At 49.0% G+C, this 25497-nt stretch overlaps 1 protein-coding gene across 2 annotated transcripts in view; it reads right to left on the bottom strand.

Annotated features, from left to right (window-relative positions):
• Window positions 1-11646, bottom strand: part of Tmem120b (transmembrane protein 120B) — a 44289-nt gene extending 32643 nt beyond the window's left edge. The window contains exon 1 of one of the 2 annotated variants that reach the window (XM_076560928.1): window positions 11457-11646. In XM_076560928.1, coding sequence (XP_076417043.1) covers window positions 11457-11525 — 69 coding nt within the window. In that variant the 5' untranslated portion in view covers window positions 11526-11646. The remainder of the gene's footprint in view (window positions 1-11456) is intronic. The other variant, XM_006970728.4, reaches the window with a different exon arrangement.
• Between the last annotated feature and the right edge of the window lie 13851 nt (window positions 11647-25497).

Below are 25497 nucleotides of genomic sequence, written 5' to 3'. Positions count from 1 at the left end.
GGCGCACACCTTTGATCCCAGCACTCGGGAGGCAGAGCCAGGTGGATCTCTGTGAGTTCGAGGCCAGCCTGGGCTACAGAGCGAGATCCAGGACAGGCACCAAAACTACACAGAGAAACCCTGTCTCAAAAAACAAAAACAAAAACAAAAAAAAAAAAAGAGAGAGAGAGAGAGAGAAGAGAAACCACAGACCTTCCTTGGTCTGATGACCCGTCTCTTGCCCAGAGCACTGTCCTCTAAAAACTGCCACAAATAAAGACTTTGAAAGCCACTTGAGCGGTTCCTTCCTCAGGCCAGTAGCTAAGGAGACAGCCAAGCATGAAGATGTCTAAACATTCTTGTGGGGTAGCTTTTCCACCAACTCCGGAAACCAAAGCACGCTTTCTAACAACTTCGCCAATGTGTGAGTTAGGTACTGACAAAGACGTGTACGCCATAGACCCTACACATACATACACGAGCTCAGAAATGGGTGCACGGACAGCTCAGTGACACCTGTTCACTATTATTATTATATCTGTGTGTGTATGTGTGAGGAGGGGGGTGGGGGGACACAGCATGGCATGCACAGAGGTCAAAGGACAACTTCATGGAGTCAGTTCTCTCCTCCCCCCTTTACGTGGATTCAAAAGATCAAAGCGAGGCCGTCAGGCTTGCCCGGCAAGCACTGTACCTGCCGAGACATCTCGCTGGCCCAGTTCAGTGACTTTTGGGCATTTGCGAAGGTGTACCATCGCCACATCTCATTTCAGAAATCCCATCACTCACTGAGATCCCCATGTTCTATTAGCAGTCACTCACTGCCCACTTCCTTCTCTCTCCAGCCCCAGGCTACCACTCTCTCGAGTCTCTAGAGATTGCCATCTTTTTGTAGGGGGGTGGAGGGCTTGCCCGGCGAGCAAGAGGCCTTGGATTTCATCCTCTTGACACCCCTAAATAGGATGTGGAGGCTGAATAAGATGAGGGCATGGCTGCTCCGAGGGATGGCCGAGAAGGTGTCTATTGTAGATCTGAGGGAGAGGACAGCCAGAGGCATCCGGAAGAGTCCAGAGCAGGGACCGAACATGGCGAGCAGACTGAACGGGGCCATGGCAGGAAAGAAAGAGGGAGAGAGCGCGGGAGTAAGTGTGTGTGTGTGTGTGTGTGTGTGTGTGTGTGTGTGTGTGTGTGTGTGTGTGTGCATGTGTGTGTGTATGTGTGTGTGTGTGTGTGCATGTGTGTGTGTGTGTGTGTGTGTGTGCGCGTGCGTGCAAAGAGGAGAGAGGGCCAAGAGGGAGGGTGCTGAGGAGAACCAAGAGCCAAGAGAGCAAAGAGGCAGCAGCCTGGCAGGAATGGCAGGGGTACATAGGAATGAGACGCTGGGGGCGGGGAAGCCTGGTAGCTGGAGAAGTTTGTGGGAGAGGTCGGAGGTCGGCACAAGCTTTGGTATGCTAAGAGGCACCACAGACCACAGTTAGCCATTTGTCTCGGTTTCCTGTGGATCCCACAGAGGCTCACACCTCTAATACAGTCTCAGGACTCCAGAGGTGGGGCACAAGAGGATTAGGAATTCAAGACCATCTGGGTGTGGTAGATACTTAGTAACGGATCTCTGGATGGTAAAGCAAACTCCGTCCTCACCCCGACACCTCTTTTGAGACAGTGTGGCTTTGGCTGACTTGGAAATTGCTATGTAGACCAGGCTGGCCTTAAACTCCTCTCTGTGAGTTCGAGGCCACCCTGGTCTGCAAAGTGAGTTCTAGGACAGCTAGGACTGTTAAACAGAGAAACCCTGTCTTCAAAAAACAAAAACAAAACAAAGAAAGAAACAAAAACTCACAAAACAAAACTCTGCCTCCCGAATGCTGGAATTAAAGGCATGTGCTTTTTTCTTTCCATGTCCATCTTTTTCTTTCTGTCTCATAAAAATAAATTTCTAACTTTTAGAGAAAATACCAGACTACTGAACTCCATTTTCTTTGTTTGTTTTGTTTGTTTTGAGACAGCGTTTCTCTTTGTAGCCCTTGCTGTCCTGAATCTCTTGGAAATGGAGGCAGAGATGGATGTGAGCCGCCATGTGGGTGTTCAGAACCAAACTCAGGTCCTCTGTGAGAGGAGCCAGTGCTCTAACCACTGAGCCGCCTCTCCAGCCCTGTGGCTTTTGCTCTTGGCAAGTAAGAGTCTTAGCCTTTGACTCTTCTCTGGCCGCATTTTCTCTATGACTACCTGCCCCCTCCCAGCACCTCTATGTTTAGTAGTCTATGATACATCGCATGCTTTTGTTTGTGTGTCTGAATTCTTCTCAAGCTAGACCGTCGGGGACCTGGGCTTGCTTGGGTCTGTGGAATAGAGTCCTCTACACAGCTGCCTGTCTGCCACGCTACTCCCAACACTTGGGATTATTTTTAGAAGCAGCAACTTGATGTGGGAGTCAATCATGTTTAATAAGCTGGTTTAAAAAGCAAACGGTTACGTCTGCGGAGAGCTAGCTCCCAGTTTGGGGTGAGTTATCTCCCATGTCCCAACCCACTATTAAAGGGAGAAGTAAAAACGAAGTTCAGGCCTGGCAGTGGTGGCGCACACCTTTAATCCCAGCACTCGAGAGGCAGAGGCAGGCGGATCTCTGTGAGTTCGAGGCCAGCCTGGTCTACAGAGTGAGTTCCAGGACAGCCAGGGCTACACAGAGAAACCCTGTCTGGAAAAAACAAAACACAATTACAGACAGCCCCATAGCTGGCAGCCCCCCCGCCCCCCCAGTGTAAGAACTGTAGTGCCAATGCTAGTGCGCATCTAGAGTCCCTGCCCTTGGTGAGTGCAGGCAGGGGGATGAGGAATTGAAGGCCATTCTTGGCTATATATCAAGTTTATACAGGCTATGTGAGACGCTGGGCTGGCCCCAAACCAAAATCCTACAGTGCACACGGAGCTGACAGGTCCCACATCCTTCTTAGACGGGATTCCTACCCTCCCCACAGAGTGAGGGGTGACTCACTTCTGCTGGTTTATTTCTGTACCCCATTCCCACCCCGGATCGGCTCCACTTTTCTTCGACCCCTATGTGCTGCCCATCTCGGGCTCCCTTGCTCTGCGCCCTTGGTCGATGGGCCTGAGCAGAGGACCGGAGGGCAGAGAAAAGAGAGGCCGTGGTGTGGCTTCCTCCTGCGTCCGGCATCCTTCAACGATGACAGCTCCCACTGCAACTCCGGCCAAGGTCAGATAGCAGGACCTTCCCAGCCTTCACCCTTCACCCTTCAGTCTGGGGGGCAACGGGGGGTGGTGGTGGTGGTGAGGGGGCTCAATTTAAACTACGCACATCTGAAAACCAACTCTCCCCTCCTTATTTCTTTAATCACTAACACTCTTTTTTTTCCCCCAAGACAGACTTTCTCTGTTAGCTTTGAGCCTTTCCTGGAACTCGCTTTGGAGACCAGGCTGGCCTCGAACTCACAGAGATCCGCCTGCCTCTGCCTCCCGAGTGCTAGGATTAAAGGTGTGCGCCATCACTGCCCGGCAATCACCAACACTCTTTAATAGATCCATTTGCTTTTTCCCAGGGCCCTCTACACTACACTCAGTTGGATGGTTCTGTTTTTGAGGCAGGGTCTCCGGTAGCCTAGGCTGGCTAATACAGCTGAGGATGACTTTGAACTCCTGACTCGCTCCTGCTTTGGCTTCCCCAGTGCTGGGATTTCAGGTGTGAGCTTCCGGACCAGGGGAATGTGGTCTTTACTATCTCTTGCAAGTCTTTTCCTCGAGCTACACACACAGTATCATTAGGCAACACAGTGTACTGGCTTGAGTAGTCTGGGATCCATTATAAAGGCCATTTTCTGAGCCCGGGAAATAGCAATGTGACGCTGTGGCTCAGTGAAGGATGGCCTGTCGCTAAGCCTGACAACCTGAATTCAGTTCCCAGAACACACACACACACGGTAGAAGGGGGAACCTACTCCCCAAGCTGTCTTCCGACCCCCACACAAGCACTAAAGCACACACACACACACACACACACACACACACACACACACACACACACCAGTTGTCCCTTGACCTCCATAATAAATAAATGTAACAAAACAACCCACCTAACAACAGCAACATGTAGAAGAGACTGCATTTGGATTAAAAACACACACACCAAAAGGCTAACAGCTCTGTGAGCCAGGACGTCCCTAACATCGTTCCTTCTTGCCTAATTGCCACCTGCCACCCTTAGGAGACACAAACAAGCGAGGTTCCGATGTAGGCACAAATCCAGGCCACCTCTCTCCTCCTCTGAGGCCCCATGTTCCGCCCCAGTGGGAAGGTGAGGTTAATGACTCCAGGTCCCAGCTCAACTGTGAAACATCTGGAAACGCCTTCTTAACACAACAATGCACGCAGTTCAAGATCCAGAACAGGGAAGCCAGACCTCCTCGTCCCCATCTCTCAGAGGAACCTCCAGACTGACGAATCTCCGGGCACCTACAGACCAGAGCACTGGCCCAGAGGCCCCGGAAGGTGGTGTCGATCCAGCAGACTGCTACAGCGCCGGGGCCCCCACGGGAGCGTATACCACCGTACGGCTGTGCTGCGAGCTGGTAGTCAACTTCTAAGAGATTACTTTCACACAGCCTGGTGCCCAAGAAAGCATCTTGGAGCAGACTTTCTGAGGCTCGCTCTCCCGAAGGAGGACCCATCACCATGGCAACACAACCAAACATGGCAGGTAGGTTCACTCCACCTCAAGCATGTCGTTCCCATACTGGGGAATATTCTGAGTCGTGTGCCAGGACTGAGAGGCGATGTCTGCCACAGGACAGTGGGTAGGCCTACCTGCACGGGCGTTAAGCGGGGGGGGGGGGGGGGGGGGGGGGGGGGGCAGAGTAAGACAACGGCTAAGTGGTGACACTCTGCCATCAGGCGGGCTGACTTCAGAGGCACACCTGCCACTCACTAGCTGAGTTAAGGCCACCGCTCTTGCCTCAGTTTCCTCAGCTGGATAAAGGCTGAGAGGCGAGGTCTGTGTGAAATGGTCTCCAAGAGAGGACGCCGTCAGAAAGCATGGCAGGCGCGACCCAGGATCTGACATTTCGCTGTTTCCCCGGACATTTTTGCTTTGTTTTGTTTTGTTTTTCGAGGCAGGGTTTCTCTGTGTAGCTTTGCGCCTTTCCTGGAACTCACTTGGTAGCCCAGGCTGGCCTCGAACTCACAAAGATCCACCTGGCTCTGCCTCCCGAGTGCTGGGATTAAAGGCGTCCGCCACCACCTCCCGGCTCTCCCCCAACATTTTTAACTATCCTCATTTGAGGGGAGAACTGTCATGACACACAGTTTGAGAATCACAGATAAAGACGATTTCTATTTTTTTTTTAAAACCTCTGTTATTTTGGTTTCCCTCTATGGAATCATCCCCTACTCCACTGACCCCACTCCCAGACTCCAGAGGCAAACCAGAGGTATGACCAGTCCGTACCGTGACTGGCTGAATATGGAATGATTACATGAACCAAGCTGGACCATTTCTCTCTCTCTCTCTCTCTCTCTCTCTCTCTCTCTCTCTCTCTCTCTCCCTCCCTCCCTCCCTCCCTCCCTCTCTCTCTAACAAGATCTCAGAAAGCTGGCCTTGAGCTCATCATGATCCTCCTGCCTCAGCTCCTAAAGGCTGGGATTTGAAATGTCTGCCACCATCCTGGCCCTAGTGACCGTGACCACATCAAGGAAGAGGTGTCAGGTAAAGAAAGAAGTGACCGGACAAAGAGAGACACAGACGACCATAAACTGAGCTCCTGGATCCAGCCTTGCTGAAAGTCATTGCAACTGGACTTCCCAACCTAGGAATCCAAAAACTCCCTTTCTGCCTGAAAACCAGCAGAACTGGGTTCTGCCGACAAGAGTTATAACTAAGAGTCTTGACCGGGCGTAAGGGAGTTCCACACAAACAAAAGAGACTTGGCAAGTTCAAAACTTTTCTTCGGAGGGTAAAAGCGCTTGCCACCAAGCCTGGAACCCACGTGGAAGAAAGAGAACCGACTCCTTCCTGCAAGTGGTCCTTGGACCACAAACATCTGCCATGGCACACAAGCTCTCTCTCACACGAGTAAATAAATGTAACAAACAAACAAAAAACATAAAATTTTTCTTCTGGCGCTTTAAGGAATTCCCGAGATACTTCGGCTCTTCCTGTGTTAGCATTACAAGAGCACCTGACTCAAACCATAGGCCTGTGTCCAAATTCTGACTTGGAGAATTTTTTTTTTCCTTTCTTATTTTAAGACAGGGTGTCTCTACGTATCTATCCTGGAACTCACTCTGTAGCCCAGGCTGGCCTCTCAAACTCACAGAGATCCTCCTGCCTCTGCCTCCCGAGTGCTGGGATTAAGGGCGCCACCATGCCCTGCCACCTGACTATTTTCAAGTCCCTCAGCTTCACTCTCCTTATATCAAGAAAGGAGTGGGCTGTTGCTTGGATTAGACAGGAATCCATGTGTCGCATGGTTCTCTATGGCACGGGGTGACATTACTGCTAACCCGTGTCAAGCCGAGTGGTGGCTTGCTGCAGGTCAGATGATAGACAGCGGCAGAGCAAGGACCCGGGCCGGGGAATCCTAACTCCACATCCAGTGTTCTTTCTACTGCACCTGCTTCCAAAGTGAGAGGTTCCCAGGGCAACCAACATAAAAGAGCAGCCGTGGCCAACAAAAGACACTCACCTCTACACGAGTCTGCCTTGTGAACAGGTTAAGAGTACAGACGTGTGCCGGGTGGCGCACGCCTTTAATCCCAGCACTCGGGAAGCAGAGGCAGGCAGATCTCTGTGAGTTCGAGGCCAGCCTGGGCTAGAGAGTGAGTTCCAGGAAGGGCGCAAAGCTACACAGAGAAACCCTGTCTCGAAAAACCAAAAAAAAAAAAAAAAAAAAAAAGTACAGACGTGGCCTGGTAGAGTGGCACACGTCTTTAATACCAGCACTAGGGAGGCAAAGGCAGGAGACCTCTGTGAGTTCGAGGCCAGCCTGGACTCTCTAGAGAGTTCTAGGACAGCCAGAGCTACATACAGAGATCTTGTCTTTTGCCCCTAAAGAGAGAGACAGACAGACAGACAGGCTCACTCCAGCGCTGGACAGAAAGCTCATCAGGGAAAAGTGCTTGCCTACCAAGCCTGATCACATGAAATCAATTCCGGGACTTTAAACAGAGAATCATGCCCCACAAGCTGTCCTCTGGCCTCCTACACATGTGCTGTGGCACCCACACACATGCACACATATAAATAAACGTACACGGGAGGGGGTCTTCAAAACAGGGTTTCTCTGAGTAGCCCTGGCTGTCCTGGAACTCACTCTGTAGACCAGGCTGGCCTCATACTCAGATCTGCCTGCCTCTGCCTCCCGAGTGCTAGGATTAAAGGCGTGCATCACCACCACCCAGCTATAAATGTACATTTTTTTTTTTTTTTTTTTTTTTTTTTCTTTTTTCGAGACAGGGTTTCTCTGTGTAGCTTTGCGCCTTTCCTGGAACTCACTTGGTAGACCAGGCTGGCCTCGAACTCACAGAGATCCACCTGGCTCTGCCTCCCAAGTGCTGGGATTAAAGGCATGCGCCACCACCGCCCGGCTTAAATGTACATTTTTTATAATTGGTGTGTGTGTGTGTGTGTGTGTGTAAAGATGTTTCAGCCATTAATAGTGCTTGCTACTCTCCCAGAGGACCCGGGTTCATATCTTAGTATCCATGTTGGGTAGTTCACAATTCTAGCTCCAGAAGACTTGACATCCTCTTCTGGATTCCATGAACTCTTGCATTAATCACATACACATTCATGTGCACACACATATATACACACATAATTAAATGTAAATGGGGGGCAGAGAATACGGAGGTGCTGGTGTTCAACAGTCTATGTTCCAAATTTGACACTAGCACTCACAAAGACACGTGACCTTAGGTAAATGACTCAACCCCAGGCTCTATTTCATGGGGTCTTAAGGAGGTAACACTGACCTTCCTGTTCCTAGGCTCACCCCCTTATTTTTATTTTTTGTGGTTCTGGAGCCAGAGGAATATCCATTTCATTGGCAGTAAAAACTCCAAATCTTTACACTATACAAGGCCCCAGTGATCCCTGAAGCCAGACATTGAGAAAGGCTGCTTCCTGTGCTGGGGAGGATGGGGTCAGGTTTCCAGTGACGTAAGGCAGGAACTGATCGTTAAATCTACAGTCCCAGTGTCTGTAAGTGTGACCTTCTGTGATCACATCACAGGCCAGGGGGCCTGGTACATGCTGATCTCTGATACTCAACTCGTGACCACCTAAACGCTAAGTCCTGGTGAGGACTCAGCCTTCCCCAGAGTCCAGCAAGGCCTCAGGAAATGTAAAGCCAAGCGCAAAGGAAATAGATCTTTTCCAAAGTCCCAGGCATTACCCTGGGGCTCTTTGTAGGTGAAGGGGGATTCCAAAGACCTTTTAATAAAAAAAAAAGTTCCAGGTCTGAGACACAGGCTTCCTCTTTTTTCCATTCCAAAAAGGGAAGGAGAGGTAAAACACAGACAATATACATCTCCCCAGAAATGAAGAGGTGCAAAGTTAAAACGCACAATCCCAGATTCTTAGGCAAATGTTGGAAAACTTTGGCTAATCAGGATTTCCTGATGACAAAAAAAAAGTCCCTCCTATTGTTAACTTTTCCAGTTGCAGCCAGTCTCCTGGCACACACAGACACACACAGACATACAGACAGACACACAGACACAGACACATACACACACAACACAAACACACAAACACACACACACAGAGCTCTCTCACCTTTGTCTCCCCATAAAAGTCCTTCATCAGAATCTCTGTCCACCACGTACACAACATACCCCTGGACTTAGGACACTTTCTTCCCAGAATCCCCATGTGTGCGGAAAACAGGCTGACTCTAGGCATTTCCAGAGTAAAATCCAGCACTGACTTTGAGCGGAATAAGTGGTCCCAGCTAGGACAATTGGCATGCCCAAGTCTCAGTTTCCTGTTTCTTTCTCTACAAATAAAGTGGTGGTGCACGCCTTTAATCCCAACACTTGGGAGTTAGAGGCAGGAGGATCTCTGTGAATTTGAGTCTAGCCTGGTTTCCAGAGCCAGCCAGGGCTACAGTGAGACACTGTCTTAAAAACAAAAATAAAAACGTTTGCCGGTCGGTGGTGGTGCACGCCTTTAATCCCAGCACTCGGGAGGCAGAGCCAGGCGGATCTCTGTGAGTTCGAGGCCAGCCTGGTCTACAGAGCGAGATCCAGGAAAGGTGCAAAGCTACATAGAGAAACCCTATCTAGAAAAAAAAAAACAAAAAATTAAATAAATAAATAAAAATGTTCAATGGTAACTCCAGTTCTAGGGAACCTAACCCCTTCTTCCTCTTCTGGCCTCCACAGGCACCGACACCTTCACGGCACACACACAGGGACAGGTAAATAAAACTAAGAAGTCAATAAATAAATGGGCTGGAGAGGTGGCTTCGTGGTTTAAGGGCACTGGCTGCTCTCGCAGAGGTCCCGGGTTTGGATCCCAGAACCCACATGGTGGCTCACAACTGTCTACCTCCAGTTCCAGAGGATCCAACGACACCCCCTTCTGAATTACTCTGGCACGTGTGTGGTGCACATATATAAATGCAAGCAAAACACTCAAATACGTGTGTGTGTACACATATATACACATATACATACATATGTGTATGCATATACAGATATATATATAAAAAGAGAGAGAGAGAGAGAGAGAGAGTGAGAGAGTATTTTGCTCTAGTCTCTTGACACTGAGCCCCAGGAAGCCATCCATTACCAGACTCAGACCCAACAGCTGACCACCAAGCCTACACAGTTGGCTCAAGTCTGTTCCAGTTCTCCTCGCTCTGAGGAGACACCAGTCGGACACTTGGCCACCTCCACTCAGCAGGTCCTTCTACAAGCCTTGCTGTGTGCTCACCACCTGACAATAGTCTCCAGATCAACCCCTAACTCCCCTGTCCCTGACCACCCCAGCATCTGACACGTCATGACAGCTTCCTGTCCAAGCCAGAACATAACAAATCAAAGCAGTCCTTTGCAACATCTGCCTGCCACGACTTGCTACCTAATTGTTGTTAATTGTTTTAATTGCATAGTTCTCAAGTATAAGGCTCCTCCCCCTTGTAGTTTAAGGCAAGCCGAAAGGAACTATGAAGAAAGGTCCCACGAGGGGAAACCTCTTCTCCCACTCCCAACTCTAAGACCCACTACAGCCCAGTGGGACAAACTATTAAGTGGCTGAGTCTTCTCCCGGAGGGTGGAAACAAAAGGGCCCCTAGGAACTACAAGGGACCCAAGGCCTCGATCTGAAAGAGAAGGCACCAACCCACCCATGTGTGCTGGGGAGACCGCGAAAGGATAACAGCCCCGGGGACCTTGTACATGCCTTCCCGCTCAGGCTCACCCTGCAGCCTCCCTCTGCACCCACATCAGGATCCACAGCCTCACTTTAGAAAGACCCATCACAGCACCCCTGACAACATCCTCCCCGGACGCCGCCCTGGGCAGCTCAACTGAGAGAACTACATACATGGACAGGGGAAATGGCAATGTGTCCGTGGAGGGGAGGCTGGCGTGACGGTGTGAACGACTTCGGGCAACCCCACGGCTCGGGAGGGACTCATGTGGTGTTCTTCTTGGACATCCCCAAGGTTTCCCCAGCCTCTAGTCCCCAGAGCACACCGCTGAGGCCTCTCGGGACCTATTAGGCAGGACCATTCTCTCCAGGGCCAGCTCTTACATCCACCTTCGATCTACCAGGTGGAAAGCTCTGAGCCAAAAGGGTGAGGGTTGGGTGCAGTCTTCTCTCGCTGGGTGAGGCAGCCAGCTGTCAACTGACAGATGCCTGCCATCCACAGTGACAAACTCGGCTTGCAGGAGCGTGCAAGCACAACCACATCAGAACCCCCAAAGACAGGGCTATGACTGTGATACTTAGGAACCGTCTAAGGGTTCAAGGTGAAAACTGCTAAGTGCGTTTCTCAAAGCGCAGCTGCAGGGAAGGGCTGCCCCACTAGCAAAGAGCCAGTAGTTGGGCTGCCGGGCGGCAGTCGGAGAGGAGCGAAGTTGAGGGGGAACCCCTGCGTGGGGGCTGGTCTGGTGTCCTTGGAGCGGGGCACTATTTCCTCATGAACACACCTGGAACTTACCCTCGGGGGGGGGGGCCAGAGACCAACTTTCTGCAGCGGAAGGGGAGCGTGGAGCAAAGAGCGGGTGAGAGGGCTGGAGAATGGGGGGCTTCGACCGGGCGCCCCACGAGGCTGAGGAGCCCAAGCGCTGGAAGATAAGCAAGGGGCTGCGCCAGGCCACCCACCAGCTCATCGGACGCACAGCCTGGGCCACCCTCTGGGTCCTATCGCCCCACCCCGGGGCTGGGGTGGCTCGATGGGGAAGGCACACCGCACCGCAGGTAGGAGCAAGAGTTGCGGGACCAGGTGGCCCGGCCCTACCTGCAGCTCCTGAAATTCTCCCTCCAGCTCATGCCACTCGCGCTCGCAACGCTCCAGCTGCCCGGACATGGTGCAATGGTGCAAGGCGGCGGCGGTGGCGGCGGCGGCTCCCGCAGCGTGGCCCAGCCGGCCACCAGCACCCCACGCCCGCCCGCTCGCCCGCTCACTCGCCGCCTCCCGAGGCACCAGCTGTTCCTGCGCAGCCGGAGCCACGCGCGCATCTGACGTCACGGGCCCCGCCCCGCCCCGCCGCCGGCCCCACCCCTCGCCCGAGGGTGGGGCCCGCGCCTGCGCCTGCGCTTTCCCCCGGGCTCGGGCCGCGTGGAAGGCTCAACTTTATGGTCTTGGTTAGTTAGGTCTGTCTCCGCTCTGCTCCTGCTCCTGTACAGTACGTTGCTCCTCGGAGTGGGTGGAGGGCTTATCTGCAAGCTGCATTTCCGGCTTATGTTAACTTAGATTGTTTGTGGGGAGAGTGGGGTGGAGAAAGACTTGGGGGGAGGTGAAAGAAAATGTCATGTACCCCTTAACCTTGCCTGACCCCGGAGGCCAAAGCCAGTGCCCTGGAATGCGTTGACCGTGACCGTGTAGTAAGGTCAAGGGCAGGGTGGGAAGATGCAGACTTGACTCTGTCATCTCACGTCGGCATTGGTATTTATTGCAACCCATACAGCCTAGATTCCTGTCCTCTGTGACACTAGGTGACTCCTGACAGCTGTTGCTGTCATTCAGAAGACACATCCACCTCCTGAGTTTACTGAAGGCGCTTAGCTCCCTTCCCGTGCAAAGTCCTACAAGACCTGCACCAGCCTGGCTTCCCAGTGACACATCCTATCTCACTGCCCTAACTCCAGCTGACTCCCCAGACATTATTCTCGTCCCCGATTTGGCATTCTTCCTTCTGAATCTTCATGTAGTGGCTTCTTGTCCACCCCTGGAGCCTCATTCAAATGATACCTGCAGCTGGGTGTGGTATCACACACCAGCCTTGACAGCATAGCAAGACTGTCTCAAAATAAAATAAAGTGAAATATCAAATGTTGCCTGTGGGGGCCAGAGAGGTGGTTCAGTGGTTAAAAGTGCATTCTGCAGACCGAGCTTGGGTGGCGCACGCCTTTAGTCACGGGTGCTCAGGAGGCAGAGGAAGACAGATCTCTTTGAGTTTGAGACCAGCTTGGTCTATCAGTGAGTTCCAGGCCAGCTGGGACTACACAGTAAGACCCTGTTAAATTGATTAATTAGTTAAAATTTAAAAGACACCTGTATTAGTTTCATAGGGGCTGCAGTAAATACAAGTGGGTGCCCTGAGCAATAGAATGCATTTCTCTCACAGTTCTAGAGGCTACAAATCTGAAATCGAAGCCGTGCACCTCCTGGGAGCCTGGGTAGAGCCTTTCCCTGCTGCTAGCCGCTCATGGCAGTGGCTCTCGATCCCAGGTGCTCCTCGGCTTTCGGTGGCACTCCTCCACCCTCTGACCTGTGGTCCCGTGTGCCCTGCCTTATGAATGAAAGTGCCCAGGAAGAAGCTGCAGCTTCTACTGAACCTTCTGCGAAGCTGGTTAACTGATTAGGATTTTAGCCATTGCGGAGAAGTTGGGATGTTGCGGGTCCAGAGCCTAATTACCGTTTATCGTGGGCTATCATTGGCCCCTTAAATAGCCACGCCTTGCCCACCTCTGCGTCAGGCTGAACATTCTGGGACTGACGTAAAACTTTTTGAAATGCATTAACTTAATAAAACCTTAGTTTCTGCTACTCACCTACAAGTATCATCAGGTAGCTTATCAGGCCTAGAATTAGGATGTCTCCACTTGGCTATCCCTCAATGTCTTCTGCAGTCTATTTTCAGGTGTCTTGATTTATGACTTTGTTCAGTTACTACAAAAACTTCATCAAATGCTAATACAATGGGACATGAATTTCGGGGTATTAACTCTGTGTTCCTATACCATGAGCATTCATATTTGGCTCCAGAATAAATTATCTTTTTTAAAATTTATTTAAACTTATTTCATGTACGTTGGTGGGAATGTGTCAGATCCCTTGGAACTGGAGTTATAGACAGTTGTGAGCTGCCATGTGGGTGCTGGGATATGAACCCAGGTCCTCTGGAAGAGCAGCCAGTACTCTTAACCACTGAGCCATCTTTCCAGCCCCATTCTCTCTCTTTATAAAAAACAAAACATTTTATGTCATACATATGAGTGCTTTGCCTGTATGTATGTTCACCATGTGTGTGTCTGGCACTCAAGGAACCCCTGGAACTAGAGCTGATTGTGAGCCTCCATGTGGGTGCTCAGAACCAAACCTGTGACCCCTGAAAGAGCAGCCAGTGCCCTTAACCACTGAGCCATCTCTCAAGCCCGGAATAGACTATCTCTTATCACCTTTAAGGTGTGTGCTGTGTTGCTATGAAGACAATACCTTTTGCAAATGTAACCTCATTGAAATTAATAACATCCACAAACACCATATATCCATGTAAGGTCATATTGTGAGGTGCCGAATATTAGCACATCAACACATTTTCCTCTATGTCATAATGACTCTCCAAAAATAGTCAGAGAATGGGCAAGAGAGAATGGCTCAACAGTGAAAAGCACTAGCTGCTCTTCCAGGGACCCAGGTTCAATTCCCAGCACTTACATGGCAGTTTATACGCACGTTTAACTCCAGTTCCAGGGGAAAGGCCTTCCTATTCTGAATCCTCAAGAACCAGACATGCATGTGGTACACACACATACATACAGGCAAATATTCATAAACATAAAATAAATTTTAAATAGAGGCAGGTGGATCTCTGTGAGTTCGAGGACAGCCTTTTCCTCGACAAAGCAAGTTCCAGGACAATCAAGGCTGTTATACAGAGAAACCCTGTCTGGAAAAAAACATAAATAAATAAATAAATAAATAAATAAATAAATAAATAAATAAATAAATAAATAAATAAATAAAGTCAGAAAGCCACACCTTGTCTCAGTCATTTACCAACCATCTGCTTTCTTTCCTTCATGCATGTTGTCATTTTCTGAAGTGTTTGGGTGAGTAATCTCTATGAGACTGCAAAGAACTTGTCTCTGTCCTCACTGTCATTAAATCCCAAGAGCTTAACACATAGCTGACTCTCAATAAATATTTGCTGAATGCCAAGAAGGAACTAATAAAGAGTCATCTACTTCGGGGGCTCACAATGTTTGGGCTTCAGAGATCAATTGCTCTCAGAACTCAGGAAAAACTCACACAAGCACATAGGAACATACTTGCAATTACTTTTAGGGTGTGAAAGGGTATTAAGACAAGAGACTTGCAGGGTGGCGGCGGCGGCAGCAGCAGCAGCAGCAGCAGCAGCAGCAGCAGCAGCAGCAGCAGCAGCAGCAGCAGCAGCGGCGCACGCCTTTAATCCCAGCACTCAGGAAGCAGAGGCAGGTGGATCTCTGTGAGTTCGAAGCCAGCCTGGTCTCCAAATTGAGTTCCAGGAAAGGCACAAAGCTACACAGAGAAACCCTGTCTCGAAAAACCAAAAAAAAAAGACAAGAGACTCATGTAGCCCAGGCTGGCCTCCACCTTGCATGACTGGGTCCTCCTGCCTCTGCCTCCCAAACACTGTGATGACAAGCACACTTCAGTCTTTGTGATGCTGTTTCCTCCGGCTTGCAATGAGACTTCTAATGTGTTCACAGGCCCCGGGAAGTTCCTGAAATTTACACGACTCATGGGAACCTGCCCCCCCCTGCCCCGCCCCACCCCACCCCAGGGTTACACAACAGCAATAGCTGCTGGGGAGAGGGGGTTTTCTTCCTCCAGAGGCCAGTCATGCAGGTGTTCCAGGGGTTTGTGATTTTTCCTGTGCTGGGATGGACCGTTCAGAGATGCTGCTGCCTCTGAATCGTCTATGCTCTTCAGTAACCTCTCTCCAATACTCCGGTGAGTAGTCTCAGTAAAGTCACTGCTTCACCAAGGCAGACTTAGGCAGAGTCCTTTCTTTGGTCTGTCTGTCCTTGGTGCCCCTATCTGGGATGAGGAAAGGTATAGTCATGTCTCTTTAGAAAAAAAATCACACAGCAGGGTATTACAACTGGCTCCTAATTTGCAACTCAGTTTTATTGTTATTTTGTTTTTGCTTTTTTTCTTTTCTGGTTTTTTGAAACAGGGTTTGTCTGTGTAGTCCTGGCTATTCTGAAACTCACTTTATAGACCAGGCTGGCCTCCAACTCAGAGATCTGCCTGCCTCTGCCTCTGCCTCCAGAGTGCTGGGATTAAAGTCGGGTACCAACTTGTGAGGCATATTTCAATTCTTGAGACCAGAAGACAAATGTGTTCTATGCATGTAAACTTATGACCCTCTTAGAATTAAGGTTCTCATCCCTGATTCCTTAATCGGTATGCTACTAGTGGGGGGTGCCTAAACCTCAGTGGTGGGCTGTGAGCAAATTCAGAAACCATTTGTTGCATTGCAGGAAAGTGTTAGCACCTTCCCTGGGGGTGGGAAGGCACTCCAGGACTTGAAGTTTTGTTGTGTTTTGTTTCCGGAGCTGAGGACCAAACCCAGAGCCTTGTGCCTGCTAGGCAAGTGCTCCACCACTGAGTTAATTCCCCAAGGACATTTTTTTTTTTTTTTAGTTTTTCCAAGACAGGGTTTCTCTGTGTAGTTTTGGTGCCTGTCCTGGATCTCACCAGGCTGGCCTCGAACTCACAGAGATACGCCTGGCTCTGCCTCCCGAGTGCTGGGATTAAAGGCGTGCGATACCACCACCCGATTGTTTGGTTTTTGTTTTCAGATACTTTCCATAGTCTAATGCTGGAAGGGAAATTTTGAAAAAGAACCGGTTATGGTGGCACACACTTGTAATTCCAGCATTGAGGAGGTTGAGACTGGGGGTGATCTCAAATTCAAGACCAATCTGGGTACATCCTGAGCCTGGCTCACTGGGTAGAAATGCTTGCCACACAGGCTTAGCAACCTGAGTTTAACCCCCGGAACCCACTCATAAAAGCCTGACAGAGGCCAGGCGGTGGTGGCACATGTCTTTAATCCCAGCACTTGGGAGGCAGAGCAAGGTGGATCTCTGTGAGTTCGAGGCCAGCCTGGACGACAGCGCGAGATCCAGGACAGGCTCAAAACTACACAGAAAAACCCTGTCTGGAAAAATAAATAAATAAATAAATAAATAAATAAATAAATAAATAAATAAATAAATAAATAAATAATAAAGCAAAGCCTTTATTATTTATTTATTGATTGAGTGGCGGCATGTATCCCACCGCAATCCCTGCGTTCCTGGGGTGGTGAGATGGGAAGCTAAGAGTGAACAGGCTGGAAGGCCTCAGGCTGGAAGGCCTGGAACACTCCCTATACAGGAGCAGAATAAAGAGAGACCCTGCTTCAAAACAAGGTAGAAGGGAACAGACTCCCCCCAAGTCCTCTGTTTTCTACATGTGTGTTGTAGCACACACATACACTAACTAAAGTAAAAACAGGTAACTGAATAATCCTTTATTTAATGAAAACATAATTTGTTAAGGGGCTGGAGAGCTGGAGAGCTGGAGAGAGTCAAGAGCACTCACAGCCCTCACAGAGGACCCATGCGGACCTCATGGGCTCACAACCATCCCTAACTCGTTTCAGGGCATACAGTGCCCTCTTCTGGCCTCCAAAGGCACCAGGCACATACAGGATACACATAGAGACATGTAGGCAAAACATTCATACACATAAAATGGATTTGTAATTAAAAAAATAATAAAATGTTCTCTTGATGCTGGCTCTCACTTTGTAGCCTTGGCTGTCCTAGTACCCCCACTCTGTATACCAGGCTGACCTGGAACTCATGGAGCCCTGCCTGCCTCAGTCTGGTAGGTGTTGGGATTGAAGGTGTGCGCCTCCACACCTGGATGATTTTTTTTTTTAAGAGAAAGGAAGGAAAAGAAGGAAATATTTACTTAACAAAATGAATTGAAACAAAAATCAAAAGTGAAGGGTCCTGGGGCCAGGCCTGGTGGTGGCAGTCTTTGATCCCAGCACTTGGGAGCCATAGCCTGGGTTACAAAGCAAGTTCCAGAACAGCCAGGGCTACAAAGCAAAACCCTGTCTTGGGTGGCGCGGGGTGGGGGTGGGGGTGGGGGTGGGGTAGGAGGGAGAAGTAAAAGGCCTTGAAGGATGACAGTGACACCTGTGGGAAGAAGATTTGTGGGTACCCCTTCCCCCACTTGCAGCTTCCCAGACTGAACAGGAGGGGCTGATCCTGTCCCCAGAACATCTGGACAGGTGCTACATTGTAGCCAGCCGGTCAGGTTACAAGTCTGCCTTGTAACTGTTCTTCCTGAGGGGTTGGGGGTCCACGTGGATTATCCCCAAGCCCTTCTAGAGATGGCCCAGGCAGACTGCCCCACCAGAGAATCCCATCAGTTGTCACAAGTCTTACCTAACCGCTACCTTGGCCTGCACATGGTGGTTAATTTTGATTGTTAACTTAATAAGAAGTGGGGCTTTATGTTTGTCTTTAAGACATGGTATCACGCCGGGCGGTGGTGGCCAGCACTCGGGAGGCAGAGGCAGCTGGATCTCTGTGAGTTCCAGGCCAGCCTGGTCTGCAGAGTGAGACCAGGACAGCAAGGACTAACTGGAGAAACCCTGTCTGGGGGGGGGAGGGGGGGGGACAAAAAAACAAAAAACAAGTCAATATGATCGCTGTGAGTAGTTCAAATGGAGTGGTGGATCCAAGAGCCCCGGGCAGTGCTGGCAACGTGGCAGAATTCGCACAGCTCAACGTCATCCTGCAGGAGCCCTGGTGCTTGATGATGGCAAAAAAGAACCCTGAAGCTGTCACGGCCGCCAGAGGGACAGAGTTACAGCCATTCGTCACCAAGGCCCCGGCCCCCCACCCAGTCCATCCAAAGTCTTCATTTTCCACAGTAGTGAATTTTCTAGATTCCTCTTGGAGACCTCCGAGGACTGGAGAGAAAGCTCCACTGTGACTCCATCCGGGAACACTGCTCCGATACTAATTTCTCGTCATTTCAAACACATAGGCTGTGCTGTGTAACATCCTCGTCTGTCGAGTGTAACTGCTGGCTGGTGAACGTCAGGATCAAGAAGGTCTGTGATGGGACACTTCCCACAGCCTTGGGGCAGGGGGAGGGGTTTAGACCTGCCCCTGCCTCTACTAAATGTACCTCTCGGTGGGAGGCCTTACCTCCTCCTCCTCCTCCTTTTTTTTTTTTTTTTTTTTGTTTTGTTTTGTTTTGTTTTTCGAGACAGGGTTTCTCTGTGTAGCTTTGCGCCTTTCCTGGAACTCACTTTGTAGTCCAGGCTGGCCTCGAACTCACAGAGATCCACCTGACTCTGCCTCCTGAGTGCTGGGATTAAAGGCGTGTGCCATCACCATCTGGTGGCTTCTCCAAGTTTTAATGTACCCTGGAACCCTAGTGTCAATCTTGTTAAAATAGAGACGCTTAAAATCCTATCATCCTAGAGGCTCCCAAACAGCTCCAGGCTGTGCATAGCTGGGTGACTGAATTTACACAGATCTCCCATTGCAAAACGCCCAGGGTCCTTTCCCAAGAAACACAGCTGTCCAAGGAGAAGTCAAAGGCCCAGCGACTCTCCCTTGGTCTGTTTCCCCGAAATGAGCTTGCTCAAAATCGTCCCCAAGACCACGCCAAGCCATCTTGTAAAGACATTTATAGCGGCACAGATAGAAGCATCCCAAACACCTCATGCTAGGCAAACCGTTCAAGTACAGTCTGAGCCCAGCACAGTGGTGTGTGCCTTTTACTCCAGAATCCAGGAGGCAGAGGCAAGCAGATCTCTGTTGTTCGAATCTTAGATGGTCTTACAATAAAAACCCAGTACCAGATACTGGGGTAAAAACTGAAAAATCAGAGAAGTAGAGCAAGCCACAGACACCACCTATTACCTCACAAACTGAAATCCTCTGAGTCTTCACCGGAAAGGATCTCAGCTGAACTGCCTTAGTTCCTGTTTCCTCACGCCTTATAGACCTTTCTCTGCCCTGATGTCACTTCCTGGGATTAAAGGTGTGTGTGCTTCCCAGTACTAGGATTAAAGTCATGTGCCACCACTGCCTGGCTCTGTTTCCAGTGTGGCCTTGAACTCAGAGGTCCAGATGGATCTCTGCCTCCAGAGTGATAGGATTAAGGGTGTGTGCCACCACTGTCTTGCCTCCATGTCTAATCTAGTGTCTGGCTCTGTCCTCTGATCCTCAGGCAAGTTTATTAGGGTACACAATATATCACCACAGATCTCTGTGAGTTGGACACCAGCCTGGGATATATACTGAGACCTTGTCTCAAAATACCCCCACAAAAGGGTGCTGATTAAAGTTATATGATCATTCATACACTCTGAAAAACAAAAAAAGATCAGGTAAATTTTTTTTTTCCAAGACAGGGTTTCTCTGTGTAGCTTTGCCCCTTTCCTGGGACTCACTTGGTAGCCCAGGCTGGCCTCGAACTCACAGAGATCCGCCTGGCTCTGCCTCCCGAGTGCTGGGGTTAAAGGCGTGCGCCACCATTGCCCGGCTCAGGTAAATTTAATATATAATTTATATTATATATATTGATGGTATTTTTTTAATTACTCAAATGCTTTTTTGAAATTAAAACCCCCATTTTAGGTAGGCCTACTGGCACAGGTATGTAATCCCAGATATCTGGAAGGCTGAGGCAGGAGGATCAGATCTCTGAGTTCAAGGCCAGCCTGTGGTTTGCAGAGCAAATTCCAGGACAGCTAGGACTCTTGGACACCACCCCCCATTTCAACGTAGGGAGTACAGATCAGATTGAAGGCCATCCTTTGGCAATTGAGTGAGATTCTCTCTGTCTCAAAGTAAAAAGCAAGACACGAGGCTTAGGACATAGCTCAGTGGTAGAGCACTTGCCTATCATACACAAGACCCAAGGTTCAACCCCAGCAAAACGGAAAAAAATAAAGCCCTTGTTCCGATGTGTTCAGAAGCTCATAATAGCAGATTCTCTGATATTTGTCTTTTGGTTTTGAACATGATTTCTCTAGCTCTTAAAGCCTTCCCCAGGTAGATTCCAGAAACTACAATCCTCTCCATCTTACCTTTTACCTCTGTATTTTGGAGATGGGGTCACATGCTGCCCACACTGGCCTCAAACTTATTATTTAGTCAAGAATGACCTTAAAATCTCTTTTTTAAAAAACTGTTATTGTTGCCAAGCAACGGTGGCACACACCTTTGATCCCAGCACTTGGGAGGCAGAGGCAGGTGGATCTCTGTGAGTTCAAGGCCAACCTGGTCTACAGAGCGAGTTCCAGGACAGCCAGAAAAAACTTGCCTGAGGGGGGGAATTGTTATGCCCAGATCACATCCCCAAAGAGACCACTGAAGCCCAAGGATGTCCAGAATGCAAAATCAAGGTTTATTTCCATTTCAAGCCATGCAGCAGGGAACCCGTCCCAGGCACTCACTCGTAGCTGTGAGGCCAGGAGTTCCCCTTTCTTTGTAAGGCTAGCTTTTAAAGGCAAAGACCACATAATTTATTCCCCCACAAAAATTATTTTTTTTATGTCCAGAGGTGTTTTGCCTGCACATTGTCTGTGTACCACCTGCGTGCCTAGTGCCCACAGAGACCAGAAGAGGGCCTGAGATCCCCTGGCACCCGAGTTACATTTGTGCCTGAGCTGTGAGAGTTGGCAACAAAACCCAGGTCCTCAGCAAGGGCAGCCAGTGTTCTTAACCATTGGGCCACCTCCCCCAGCTCCCCACCCCTTTTGTTTTTGAGACAGGGCCTCACTCTGCAGTCCTGGCTGGCACAGAACTTGCTGTGTAGATCAAGCTAGCGTTAAACTTAGTTAACTTCGAGTCTGCCAACCTCTGCCTCCCTAAGTGCTGGGATTATAAAGGCTTGCGCCACCAACCTCACCCTAACCTTGAACTCTTGACCTTCCTGCCGCCTCTCAAGTGCCAGAATTACAGGCATGAATGTCCAGCTCATTTAGGACTTTTTTAACTTTATGATATATAAACCGGACTTCCATGGGCCTTCTGTTTTGGAGCTGGCCCAGACAGAAATTCTCTGATTCACCTGGTGGCTAGATCATAGGACCTTCCTCATTCCAGAGGTGTCTAGCCTCATGCCCGAGGGGACAATGCTGCACAGCAAGGCCAAGAAACATCTGGACAGACAACCCTTGCTACGCTTCCCCATCGACAGAGTTCATTAGCAACTGTGTCTATGCAACGGGCATCTGTATGTAAATGTCTTGTACAGGCCAGGTACAGTGGCACACTTCCATAATTCCAGTTCTCTGGGAGATGGAGGCAGGGGACTAGGTAGGGGGAGTTCAAGACCATCCTCGTCGACATAGCAAGTTGGTAGCTAGCCTGGACTACATAAGACCATCTCTTGAAGAAAAGAAAAAAGAAATCAACACTGGTAGATTGCCATAAAGGAACTCTCAGAACTTACTCAGATTTGACTGTTTCTTTCCATTATTGTCCTTTCCTGCTCCAGGTTCCGACAGAACATCAGGCATCATGTCCTTCTAGTCTGTGAGAGTAGAACCAAGTCTTTCCTTATTTATCATGACCGAGACACCTTCAAAGATATATATATATATATATATATATATATATATATATAAACTGTTACTCAAATACATACATACATATATGTATATGTATGTATGTATGTATGTATTTGAGTAACAGTTTTATAAACTATTATTCACATGCTATAAAATCACTTAAAGGTGGATTTTTTGTTTATTTGTTTGTTTGTTTTTGAGACAGGGTTTCTCTATGTAGTTTTGGTGCCTGTCCTGGATCTCACTCTGTAGACCGGGCTGGCCTCGAACTCACAGAGATCCGCCTGGCTCTGCCTCCGGAGTGCTGGGATTAAAGGCGTGTGCCACCGAATGGTGAAGGTGGTTTTAAAAGCCATGTTTCACTGCTTTTTAGAACATTCACAGGGGGCTGGAGAGATGGCTCAGTGTGGTTAAGAGCACTGACAGCTCTCCCAGAGGTCCTGAGTTCAATTCCCAGCAACCACATGGTGGCTCACAACCTATAGTGGGATCGGAGGCCCTCTTCTGGTATGTGAGAAGACAGAGCACTCACATACATAAAATAATAAGTAAATCTTTTTAAAAAGGAAAGAAAAGAACAACATTCATGGACCACACAGTCATCATTGCTGTCCAGTTCTAGAACATTTTTGTTTGTTTGTTTGTTTTTTGAGACAGGACTTTGCTGTGTTGAGTAACAGGCTAGGCTGTCCTGGAACTCGCTCTGTAGGCCAGGCTGGCCTCGAAGTCACAGAGAGCCTCCTGCCTCTGCCGCCGGAGTGCTTGATTAAAGGTGTGCGCCACCACCTCCCCGCTCTAGAACATTTTTATCACTCCTCCAAACAAACCCATTAACACGCCATTAAAAAAAAATTATTGCCAGACAGTGGGAATGATGTGTGCGAGTGCCACGGACTCTTCGGTTCCTGGCACCCACACAACAGTTCACAACCCCGTGCGACTCCAATCCCAGTGGATCCAGGTCCTCTTCTGGCCTCCAGTGGGCACGCACGAAGTGCAGAGACATACACACACAGACAAACTACCCACATACATAAACTAAAAACTAAGAACGCAAGTTCAGTTCCCAGCACCCACACGGCAGCTCACACTGTCTAACCCTGCTCCAGGGGACCCGACACCCTCACATAGACATACATGCAGGCAAAACACCAGTGCACATAAAATACAAATAAATACAAGAAAAAAATAAAAAAGAAAGGACAGTTAGAGCACAACTTGGGGGAGAAAGGGTCCATTTCATCTTACTGGTTATAAATCGTCATCAAGGTAAGGCATGGCAGAAACGCAGGAGCTGAGCTGAATCAGAGGCTGTGGGGGAAGCACTGGCTTGCTCCTCCTGGTTAGCTCAACTTTCTTCCTTTCTTTCTCTCTCTCTCTCTCTCTCTCTCTCTCTCTCTCTCTCTCTCTCTCTCTCTCTCTTTCTTTCTTAATTTATTTATTATGTATACTGCATGTATGACCAGGCCAGAAGAGGGCACCAGATCTCATTACAGATGGTTGTGAGCCACCATGTGGTTGCTGGGAGTTGAACTCAGAACCTCTGGAAGAGCAGTCAGTGCTCTTACCCTCTGAGCCATCTCTCTAGTCCCTCATCTTGCTTTCTTATAGAACCCAGGACCACCAGCCCAGGTGTGGCGCTGCCCTTGGTGGGCTGGGCCCTTCCACATCAATCCCTAATGAAGACAGTGCCCCACGGCCATGCCCACAGGCCAATCTAATGGAGGAGGCAATCCTTCAGTGGAGAAGAGTTCACCCTCTTCCCAGGTGACTCTAGTCTGTGTCAAACTGACAGAAACTAACCAGCTCTGAGACGGAGAGATGGCTCAGTGTCTACAAGGGCGCTTGCCACTAAGCCTGGGAACCTGAGTTTGATCCCTAGGACATACATGAGGAAAGAAACGAGCCAATTGCTGCAAGCGTTGTGTGTGCCACAGTACACGTACACACATGCATGTGTACATGCATACACACACACACACACACACACACACACACACACACACAAATGTAAAATAATGCTGGGCAGCGGTGGCGCGCGCCTGTAATCCCAGCACTCAGGAGGCAGAGGCAGGTGGATCTTTGAGTTCGAGGTCAGCCTGGGCTAGAGAGCGAGATCCAGCACAGCCAGGGCTACACAGAGAAACCCTGTGTCGTCAAAAATAAAATAAAATTAATGTTAACTCAGTGGTAGAGAACTTGCCTAGATGTTCAAAGCATCAGGTCCTGTCGTCAGGACTACAAAACAGAAGGATAGGGAAGAGAGAAGGAACATGAGGATGTATTTATAGACGACAAAAGCCTTTGCTCTCTCATTGGCTACAGATACAAGCAGCCCCAGATCCTGGACCCCAGCCAAATCCGTTATTTTGAAGCAAAATGCAATCAGCAGAGAAAACACCAAATGGCTATGGTTTTGTCTTTGTTACAAAAATAAGAGGAACAATTCTCTGATTAAACCATATTTAGTGGGTTGTTTGTTTGTTTTTGTAGTTTTTTGAGACAGGGTTGCTCTGTGTAGCCCTGGCTGGCCTCGAACTCACAGAGATCCGACTCCCTCTGCCTCCCTAGTGCTGGGATTAAAGGTGTAGGCCACCACCACCACCACCATCTGGCTAGTGGGTTCTTTTGTATTATGGCAGATTCCTCTGGGAAATTCAAGAAAAATGTTTTCTAAACACAGGGGGAAAAGGTCAAGGGCAGAGGCTGTGGCCCACACCTATAATCTTAGCAGGAGGAATGTGGAGGAGGCAGGAGCTCAGGAGTGGTTCCTGGCCACCCGGGGTCAGACTACACGAAGCTCTATATTGAAAACAAACAGGCGTGCCGGGCGTTGGTGGCGCACGCCTTTAATCCCAGCACTCGGGAGGCAGAGCCAGGCGGATCTCTGTGAGTTCGAGGCCAGCCTGGGCTACCAAGTGAGCTCCAGGAAAGGCGCAAAGCTACACAGAGAAACCCTGTCTCGAAAAACCAAAAAAAAAAAAAAAAAAAAAAAAAAAGAAAACAAACAGGCAAACAAAAACGTACAATGTTGGCTGGGCGCCTTTGCTTTTTTTAGAATACAAGCTTAAATCTTGGATCATTGCGCCCCCTGCTGGCAATTCCATGGAATTCATTTCCTACCACAAAAAAAGCACAAAGGTTTATTCAACAAAAATGTATTCATGAATGTTCTGTAAGGCCGAGTTTGAAGCCCAGCACCAGAGAAAAAGAAATGAATTCATTTTTACTGCAACTAAATATCTATCACTCACAAAAAAAATGAACTGCTATGTTTGGGTACTGGAAATGTTTGAATTTCACTTATTTATAATAAGGCAAAACATTGACTTTTCTATTTTTCTTATTCATTTTCAAAAGTTACTTCAGTTGGTGTACAACATAATTGGTTTTATTATGATATTTTCTTTCATGTACATAGCACTTTGCTCAAGTGCATCCTGTTGTGGAATATTAGTTGAAGATGTT

This window comes from Peromyscus maniculatus, chromosome 23 (assembly GCF_049852395.1).
Source record: "Peromyscus maniculatus bairdii isolate BWxNUB_F1_BW_parent chromosome 23, HU_Pman_BW_mat_3.1, whole genome shotgun sequence".
Lineage (NCBI taxonomy): Eukaryota > Metazoa > Chordata > Mammalia > Rodentia > Cricetidae > Peromyscus > Peromyscus maniculatus.
Note: the sequence above shows the minus strand (reverse complement) of the source record. Positions and strands in the feature narration are given on the sequence as shown.